At 30.5% G+C, this 11,048-nt stretch overlaps 1 protein-coding gene across 1 annotated transcript; it reads right to left on the bottom strand.

Moving 5' to 3' along the window:
• Positions 1-869: 869 nt before the first annotated feature.
• On the bottom strand, positions 870-4,748 carry LOC101211420 (translation initiation factor eIF-2B subunit alpha). Its single transcript, XM_004141682.3, has 5 exons — positions 4,096-4,748; positions 3,491-3,643; positions 3,253-3,394; positions 1,390-1,631; positions 870-1,272 (listed from the first exon to the last, which is right to left on the bottom strand). The coding sequence occupies exons 1-5, from the start codon at positions 4,534-4,536 to the stop codon at positions 1,066-1,068; spliced, it is 1,185 nt and encodes a 394-aa protein (XP_004141730.1). The 5' UTR covers positions 4,537-4,748; the 3' UTR covers positions 870-1,065.
• Between the last annotated feature and the right edge of the window lie 6,300 nt (positions 4,749-11,048).

Here is an 11,048-nt window from a genome sequence, read left to right as displayed (position 1 = left end):
TCCCGAGAATCATTTTGAAGAGATGGATGTGGTGGAATTGAGGGAGAAACTGCTGGCTAAACCTAAGAAGCTGCTCTAAAACAGCAAGTGAAAAGCTTCATTTATGTGCAAGAACAAAAGTTCCACCTTTATCCATCTTATCCATGTTACTAAATAACACCTACTGCAAAAACTATTCTAAACTACTTTTCTCTCTCTAATCTGTCACTTCTATCAACTTAAAGTCTCATCTGAATCCTCTAAAGTTCAATGGTGTTGATTTCGACCGATGAAAGAAGGGAATCCGAATCTCATCAAGTTTATCAAAGAAAGCAAATCGCCAGATCATAGTAGTTGCAACAAGTCAAGAATGATGAGTTGGCCTACACAAATTAGTAAATACGTACAATTATGGACGAACATCTCAATAGATATTTATTCTATGATTTCTTTTATTAAATGTTTATTACTTTTCAGAAGGGACCATCCCAATGACATCCTTATCACTCGAGTTCCTTCTAATGAGAAAAGAGGGAAAGAGATAGCATTTCTTTCTTTTGATAAGGGACCATCCTACTATGCTAAAGAAAAAAAATGAGAGACCATCTTAGCGACATTTCATATCATTCCAATTCCTTCAATTGAGAGAGGGACCTTTTTCTATTTTATGGATTCGAACTTGTGACCTCCTCTTGGGTCAAAGACAAAATTCTAAAACTAGTTGGGCTATATTCAAGTAGGCAAGAGAGACACTAAACATATGCAATCCAAATATGATGTGTATGTGCAGACATGCATATACACATTACACAATATTGGTGAAGACAGGGAACTCTTATGAATGGTTATCGTTAAGCTGGACTACAACAACTATACGTTGCAGCAGAACATAATTTGAACTATTTTTCTTTTTATTTTAGAAAGCATATATGTTCAGTTCTCATGTATGAGCAGACGTGCATAAAATTCACATGCCAAATACTAGACTACATTTGGAAAAAACGAGTGAATACACAAAAAAATTTCTAGAGTTAAAGCACCCACATTCAAGGTGCAAAATATCAAACACTACAATTTTGAGTTTTACTATAAATATAGTTGGATGAGTTCGTCACTCACCACAGATGGAGAGAGAACACCCAAATCTGTAAAGAGAAGAGTAAGGTATTGAGGAGGAGTATAGTCTCGAGCAGATTTTTCAACTTCAACCTTTGATGGGATTGGAACCCCAAAATCTATTGGACGGAGAGCAGGGGCCATGTCTTTTTGATCCAATGGGTACAGTCGAGCAAACTGCAAAAATAATTGCGAATCAATTTTGTTTTTTACCTTTTTCGAGATACTATAATCATTTAGTGTAAGAAGGTATTTATGAATCCCAATACTATAAATTATCTAATGAAGGCAAACCTTGTAACTCTCAGCAGCCACATACACCGGTTTGTTCATGCTATGTGCCACTAATGCAATTTGATATGTGCCCATCATATTGATTATACCTCCACTCTCAACTACTCCATCAGCACCAACAAGGACCATATCAACCTCATCCATTGCATATGCTACTGCTGAGTCAATTAGGAGCTTTACAGGGACATCAAGTTTGGCTAGCTCGTTGGATAAACGCAAACCTGTCCTGTCCGGTCTTCCTTCTGCATATTTTAGCATTGAATTTCAATAAATATGAAAGCTAATAAAAAAATCAATATGAAGAACTAGACATGATAGGAAAAATATTGTTTTCTTCTTCACCAAAAGTTAAATCATACAGCTAAGCCAGCCGCCAGCGTAATAGAGAAAGGGTAAAAAGAAAGAATAACTTTTATAGTTGGTTAGCTAAACCAAGTACTTAATTTATATTGTGGGCAATAAAGTTAGTTTGTCATTCATCTCTGCTGTGAGAGAGGCAGGGGTAGGAGGAGACATAAGCCCTCTTGAACTAACCTGGGAGCTGATCTGTACTGGGGCATCTAAATGCCTGGTCCATTGTCTATCCCCACAATAACATAACAAAGATAGAAAGTTTGGTACATGAATGATGAAGCATTAGCTACATTTATAGTTCACACTGCTCATAGCCTTCTATGTACCTACCAAACGGCACTTTGCCAGACTCAATGTAGTTGACATCTTGGGTGAGGATCTGATAGTTCCGTCTTTCACATCATCATAGTATTTGAAGAAGGTTCCAGGCTTTATGCAAACGGTAAAAAATCATGACTTTTGGGGATAAACCTTGCTCCATGCTCCCATCATTAGCAGTTAAATTTGCTTGCAAGGAAGGAAAATGGACAGCCTCATATCTGGGTTTTCCCTTGACCCTTCAATGGTAAACCTCTCTTTTTGTGTTCCAATTAGAGAAAGTGGAAAAAAGACATAGTTCTAGTGACACTCATACATCTCTAAAGGGGTTGCCATTACTCTTACATAAGAAAGAGCGGCCAACCTCCTCATTTGTTATTTATTCATTTTTCCAACCACTCTTGCCTTGATGCATGACAAGCTGCAAAGAAGATCTCCATGGATAAACATCTCTCCCAGCTGTTGTATTCTAATTTCTACGCATCACTTTTTCATTTGTGTACTCGTTGCTCAAGACATATACTATTGGGATCAGAAGCATTTGGTTGGCAGATTGCAATTCCTTGTGAAATTTGAGATGTCCTCTCCATCATGGTTATTAGGCTACCCAAGAAATAAAAGATCCTAGAGCTAAATCTCATTCAAGCTTTCTAGTGATCTATTTAGTTGGAAAGAAACTCTCATATCTACACCACAAAGAAAAAGGTTCCCAATCTCTCCAATCATGTTATCACCAAATTAATTATAGCTTATCAACCTTACTACCCATCGGAATAGCATCATTCTGTAGTTTCATTCTATCAATGAAATGAATCTTTTCCTATCAAAAGAAAAAATCATAAGAAAACAAAATAAATTATCTATCTCTAACTTGGTGTAAATTGAGCCCCTTTTGTAATTATTATATTTATAGCTGATCAACCCTTACTACCCATTGGAATAGATTTTTGAATCCACTGGATAGGATTTCATCATTTCATATTATCATTCTATCAATGAAATGAATCCTTTTTCCCATCAATAAAAAATCATCAGAAAACAAAATAAACGAGGTTCCTTAACCAGTTTATCACAGGGGATCCACTGCCTTAAAAACACACACACACAACTCCTAGAGTTTGCCCAAGTAATTCAGACTTCAATGACAACATCATAATTTGTAAGGTCGTTAAAGCCTTAAAAGAGCAAAACCTGTGCAAAACACTCTAAAGAGCTTCTTATTCTGTGCAGCCAACCTCAGAACTTCCATCACGACTCTAGAGAAACCATGGACCAAAATTGTACAGCCATCAAAAATGAAATCCTGACTAAGCATTGCAATAATTCTCCGTGCCTGCAATTCAGTACCAGTTTCAGTACTAAAATTCCCGTCAAAGTACATAGCTTTCAACTATTACAGAGGATTAAAGATTATCATAATAAGCTGTACCTTACAGGATATCTCCCCAAACTTTTCTGCGCGTTCAATCAGGCGAGATTTACCAGACTTGAAATCCTCATATTCTAAAGCCGAGGTTCGAGTAACATACCGCATGAACAAATCACAGCCAGCTGTCAATGATATCGAAGTTGTATCCCACGACTGGAGGAGATAAATAGAGATTAAATTGTGTCAACCCATCAAACAGAAAGCACGGAAAGACCATTCTTAGTATGAACTATTCTATCCAAAACGTGTACACCCCTTTTCACTATATATTGAACAAACAAAACAAACATATGGCTTTCATGATACGGTACCATCAGTTCTCAAGATGTAACAAAGCGTTTCATCGACTACAACAATATTGACCAGTTTACTAATATAATATACCCATTCTTCAACACGATGCTTGCCTAAAATGCATCCATCTACTAAATTAAAGCAGAGCCCCATGCACACAACTTCTACACCAGGTAAGGCATAGAAGATAATAGTGGATGACTAGCACATACATGTTAGACCACTCCAATTCCAACAAAAAATATTTCCCAAATATGCCTTTAAAACATCAAAATACAGTACAACAAACGCCTAAGCAGAGAATAACTCACTTTTAGGGAGTCTGAAGCCTTTTTCAGCTCAATTTCGAGCTCCATCATAGTCGTGGCCTGACTAGACCTTATGACGGCCGCCAAAGCCCGAATAGCTGCAACGGCCTCAGCCAAATCCGGCTGTTTCCTCCAGTTATTAAACTCATCAATCACACTAAACGGCTTACCGGATTCAGAGTCCCTGGTATCAGTTTCCGACGGTATCTGATCGTCGGTTTGGAATCCAACAGCGGCCTGCGCCTGGGCAAGCCAATCACTGGTGACGACGGCGGTGTGGGCAGCTCTGCTTTGGTAATAGGCTGAAATTTTAGGGTTAGGGTTCTGAAATGCGTCCGCCATAGAAGATTGCGTGGGTGGGGAAATGGAAAGGGTTTCGGGGGCCTTTGAAGCTCCTTCAGCCTGCTGCTTGTCGAGGATGAAAGAGGCCGATCTCCACCACATTTGTGTTATGTAATCTTAGTTTTTTTGGGGTTTTAAGAGGGTGAACGCGGCGACGGTGACACTCCGATTTGAAGATTCCGGCGACGGAATGCTTTTCTACGACTGATATTGCGCGAAATCAAAACCTTAATTCTTAATTAGGGATTATGGTTTTGGATAAATTATTTGCCAATAACAAAATACGAAAATGGTATTGTTTTGTTTTTGTTTAATTATCTTTTGCGAATAACACTTTTCTTTCTCCAAATAAAATATATAAATACACACTTTTTGGAGTGACAAATTTGGGAATGTTATTTTATCAAACTTAGGTCATGTTTATATAAAGAAGTTAGGTCTAAATAGTGAAATTTATGGCTTTGTTGAAAACGTTTAATAGAATTAATTTCGTATTACAAATCGAATTTAAATTATTCAATTAAAATGTAGATTTTGGATTATATTACATTATAAACTCATTCCATCACAAATCATCAAATATTTCATTAATGAAATGAATTGTTAGGCGTATCACAAAATCGTAATCAACAAAAGCAATTAAATTGGGAAGTTTGGTGATAAATTTGATTGTGTTTTAATTATTCGAGATACGCTAGTTTAAATTTGGGTCTAAGGAGATTGAAATACATTTTTACCACTAAATTGGCTATTATTATTGATATTATTTCAATTTTATATATAGATAGAGAGCATAAAGGTGAAGGGGACTCGAACTCTCTAGACCTATATTAAATATGTTAGTGTTTATTGATCAATCCTGATTTTTGTGGTTGATAATGATGACGATAGATGTTTTTTTAAAAAAATGGTAAACGATGCTACATTTTGTAATTGTTCGTCTAAGAAATTAATGGATTAATGAAGAGAGAGATCTATTTTTTTGTAATTACATATTTTATTATGATAGAAATTACAAAATATCCGTTCATAATTTATGATATGACGTTGAGATAATCAACAAAGGAAACCACATAATTGAGAGAAAATTTGAGTTGCACAATGGTGGAAGAGAATTATGTCGTTGTCTATTGTTAAATAAAAGAAGAGGTGTTTGCAAAAATAGTAAGAAGAAAAATTATGATAATAAGTTCATATCACTACATTTTTTTAATTAAAAAAATAATGCAATTTTCGAGATTTGATATAATGCAATTTTTTAATAAAAAATATCGTCTATTGTTTTCTTAACAAAAGAAAATTATAAGTGATCAAATCAGAGACTAATTAAATTTCGACACGTGTTGGAGTTGTCATATTCACATGTTTTTGGTATTAGGAATAGTTGCAAATTTAACCAGATTCAAAATAATTAAGTATATAGCAACATTTTAAAAAATTTGCAAATATAGCAAAATTTGTTAAATTCTATCAATAATAAGTCTATCACCATAGACCATGTTACAAATATTCGTCTATCACTCATAGATCATATGATAGTTTTAATATATTTGTAATTTTTAAAAAATATGCTATATTATTAATTATGGTTCATAAAATGGTATGGCAATCAAAATTGCAATTTCCGTTGGTATTACTGTTGGATCAAATAAACTCATTTGGTCCAAATTAGTATTGATATTTGGGCTTTGGTTTTAATTAAGCCCAAATGTATACCCCAAATGCAAACAAGCTTTAGAAAAGCCCAACACCCTAAACCCAAAATGCCTAAGCTATTGACAAACCAACCATAATCCTACGTGGAAACTCCATAAATATATAAGTTTAAGGCTATAGAATGATTTAGAAATTTAGGGCTTTATAAAGAGTAGACTTCCTAATGTACATAAACATTCCACTAACTAAAGTGAACACATTGGGAACATCAACACGCTAATAGTCAATTTAGGCCGATGCAATATACAATATCATCATACACAACCAACAAGTTAACCTTCAACGTACATACAAAAACAAAAAACTAAGTTTACTTCATAATAAGTACTCCATACCTCAAGTCGCTACATATACATAATTTATATAAACTAAACTTTAACTCCACAAAATATATTGTTTATGTCTACTTACTGTAATTTACGTACCTTTCCCCCAAAGTGAACTTCTGTCAGTGATATAACCGACATTATCTTTTATCCCAAATGTAAAATATACAATCTCTCATTCTCTCATTTTGGTTATGCAATTTCACAAAAAACGTAATCAACACACCAATTTGTCTAAGTTAACCCTAGAGCTCAATGACCTCAAGACACCTTTAAGTATTATGTGTGCGCACGCTTGTGAGGTGTTCCCTTCCAGTAAAAAAAGAATCTGCATGTTATTTTGGACTCTACAAAGAAATCTAATATTTATAGGGAATTGTGTTCATAATTTTACCCTTTAATTTAACAACACAAGGTATTTTATATTTAAAAAAGATCATTAAATTGCAAAAACCACTTTAAGTATGATAAAAATTTAATTAACAACTTCTGTTGACATGATAAGTAGTTCTAATTACATTTTAAATTCTTTAATAACAACAACCACACACCCTTAAACATCCAATAATTATAAAAATTAGATACGCCGTTACAAATGAATGTTTCAATTTTAAAATTTGAATAGATTTATAGCTTAATTACAAATATAACAAAGTTGACAAACCACTAACTACATGATCGATAGATCATACAAGTTTTGTAGCAATAAAACTTCATATATCACTGGTAGACCTCAGTGATAGAATTAATTGATAAATTTTGTTGTGTTGGTAATTTTTTTAAAACGATATTATGCGTTTGATTATTGTTCTAAAAATTACTGCACTTCTTTCTTTCTTTAATTACATTTTACACATAAAATCAAAATCTGCTTTGGAAACAATAATGTTCACGACGTTCAAAAAATGATTCTGAGAGTCACCGTGGAAGCTTGCGAGCGCTGATCCTTTGAGTAAGTAAACAACAAACAATGAATCATTTTCCCAACCAAATATGATTTCTACTCAAATTTTCCTTGGAGTAACAAATACTGCTTTTTTTTTTCTTTTTACCCAATACTTTATTTAGTTAAAATTACTATTTTAAACAAAACAAAATAGAAAGAAAAAAGTTATTTAAAATGATTATGCTTAAAAATTATTTACAAATAAATATGACAAAATAATGTTGAAATAGAATATAATATTTTATTATATTTTTAGTTTATTTTATTGTATTTAAAAACAACAGTAAAATATAAACGTTAGAAATTTAGATTTTTGTTGAATTTTGATGCATAATAAGTTTGATTTATTTGTGTTAATTGGCATAACATTGTACCATGTTGATATTTGTTTTAAAAAATAAAAACGAATTAAAAAGTGAAAAATTAGTGTAAATGACAAACACATGTACAAAACGTTATAGTCTGATCGATAGACATTGTTAGAATTCTATAAACTTCTATCAATATCTATTTGTATCGTTGAATTTCAATAATTTATCAATGATAAATCTGAAAATTCGTTATAGTTTTGTTCAAATTTTGTATATTTGACGATACTTGAAAAGAACATATTGTGTTTTAAAAAACCAATATAAAAAAGATTTTGTGATGTATACAAAATATATTTAGGGTCCAATTTAATTGAAACACAGAGCTTGAAGTGAGTTTTTAAAATGAAGATTGCATTCGATGACAATTTTTTTAAAAAAAAACTCATAACACCTATTTTTTGCATATTGCAAATTTGGCAAATATGACCAGCAATTGATGCTATCAGACGATAATTTGCTTTCACATTTGCTATTTTTATAATTTATAAAATGTAGGTGATATGAACTTTAATATCATGATTTTTTTTTATTGCTGTTATTTTTGCAAACTCTTTTTTTTAATTAAAAAAAAAGTAAAAAGTTGTTTTTCTTCATATAATATGAATAGAGAGAGAGGGTCAACTAAATTAATAAATGGTTAATTTTATATTTAGTCAACTAATGTTGGTTTTAGATGGCAATATTATTTACAATGACAATAATAATAAATAATTGTCCCTTAAAAAATAAATATATTAAATTCCTGTTATTTTAGAAGAAAAAAATGAAACTCCAATTTAATATTAAAAACTGACTTGGCTAATGTGATCTTAACATTACATATAATATATAGATATAAGAAATGGGTAAAGTGATGGGAAGATTAGAAATAATGAAATGAAATTTGAAAATGGGGAGAGAAGAAGATTAGAAGTAGGAATGTGAGATTTAATGATTAAATATAATGTTGAGTTGGGCCATAATCGTATATTATAAACTATAATGTAACGAAATTAAAAAATATATTTTGCTTATTGTTCAAGATAGAGCCTGCCAGCCTGGCAATTTGCAACTTTATTTTTGGCATTTCATTTGCATATTACAGCTTTTAATTATAACTGTCTTTTTCATATTTCTCTTACGCGTTTTTTTTTTTTTGGGATATTTTAAATATTACTTTATTTCTAGGGAGAAAAATAGAAAAAAAAACAAAATTATAGCATTTTGATTTTTTTGTTGAGAGATTTTTAAAAATAGCAAAAGAAATTTAAATTTCTAAATATTGGATTTTAGCGATGTTAGAAATGGATATTTTCTATCAATGTTATTGATATAAGCATATTAGTGTTTATCAATGTCTATTATTAATATAATATAAAATTTTGTTATATATTGTAAATATTTTGTCAAATTTGCTATTTTTTTACGAATCATGTTATTTGTTTAGAGTTTTATGAAAAAGAAATAAAAAATACAAATTATTTACCTTCTAAGCTAAAAATATCATTAAAGACAAAAATTCATTACACGTGGATTTTGCCATCTTTTATAATTCTCTTTTTTATTTTTGAATTTTAAAATTAAGCAATGTTACTTTTATTAATGGATTTATTAAGGGTGATTATAATGAGGATAGTTTTTAAAATAATTAATGGATTTATTAAGGGTAATTATAATGAGAATAAATATTAAAATAATTATTAACTATATAACAATATTTTAAAAAGTCATACACATAGCAAAGTTTATGTGTGATATGTCAATATTTGCTACATGGTCTAACATTCATAGATTTTGACAGATTTTGTTATACTTACAATTTTTTAAAATGTTGATATATATTAAATTATTTTGAAATAATTGTTATATTTGCATATATCTTATTTATTAATTTCTTGTTGTATTTTTTTTTTTTTTGTGATTTTAACTATATGCATTCAAACCCCTTTACATTTTGAATATTTGATCGAATAATTCATACCTTACTTTCTTTTTTATTTATTTTCTTAATTTCGATTGGATGAATAACGAAACAAATAATCAAATACATATCGCAAACATATTTATAAACTTTATTTAAAAAATAAATGAAAATGGTTACTAATCGAATCGTTTGAATTTTTTTGTTATGGAATATTATCTATTGTTAATAATATCATTTTTTCAAATTCGTCATGACACACCATTATTATTATTTGTAAATAATACAATAAATAAAACCAAAGGAAAAGAATATGCACGATTTTACTAATTGGTGCGTCTATTTTAGGTATTTACTAAGCAAAGTCAATTTACACCAATAAGGCACAGTAAATCAATGTAAATGATTACTAATAAAGAGATGCATCAATTGAAGATGTCAACAAAATTAACCGAGTACATAATTTTTTGTGTTAGGTATTACAAATAAAGGTTAAATTTTTGTATCGAATCAAAATTAAATGAGTACATACTTGTACACCGTATGTGGTATCGAACCCAATATACTAAAACAAAGGATCATGTTTAGAGTCGAGAGACTCGAGTCAAAGTTTTTCTTTACATTTCTTCATTTTTGTATTGGTTGACAACTTAATTTGTTTTGAACGTGACTAAAATCAACGATTTGCGTTCAACGCAAAGTAATGAACAACTAGTTGCAATTGAAATTATAATTAGAGGAAAAAGACAACTCAAACACACAAACAAATAAATATTTATTAAAATGTTAAATAAATAAATGTTTTTACACAATTGATCTTCAAAATAATATTATTAGTAATTGATAAATATAATTTTGTATCCTCTATGTTAGTGTGAAGAATTATAAGCATTCAATAAACTATTGATAAATTATGCATTACTAAAAGAAGAAGAAAACATAAACCACGTTTTTAGAATAACATTTTTAAATATAAAACAATTAATTAAAATATTTATAAAATATTACAAATTTTCATATTAATTGTATATTATTTATCTTTTATTTTGATAAATCCTCCATCTAAAAAGTTAAAACGTTTCTTTTAACAAACAAACATAAACGAAAAACTATCACTTTCAAAATTGTTTGAGTAAGGCTAGAACAACCTCTCCACCTACTGCTGTTAATATTGGTTGAAGCCCTCTTCACAGTGTAACAAGCCACACCGTTTGAAGACTTTGAAATGTAAAACACACAATTGATTTGATGGACGAGATCCTTAATTTCTATCATAACAACCCCCACAACAATATAACTTATACGAAGTCGTTCACAGACTTTCAATAATTGTTTGTGAATTAGACTAAGCACTC

This window comes from Cucumis sativus, chromosome 7 (assembly GCF_000004075.3).
Source record: "Cucumis sativus cultivar 9930 chromosome 7, Cucumber_9930_V3, whole genome shotgun sequence".
In the NCBI taxonomy this organism is placed as follows: domain Eukaryota; kingdom Viridiplantae; phylum Streptophyta; class Magnoliopsida; order Cucurbitales; family Cucurbitaceae; genus Cucumis; species Cucumis sativus.
Note: the sequence above shows the minus strand (reverse complement) of the source record. Positions and strands in the feature narration are given on the sequence as shown.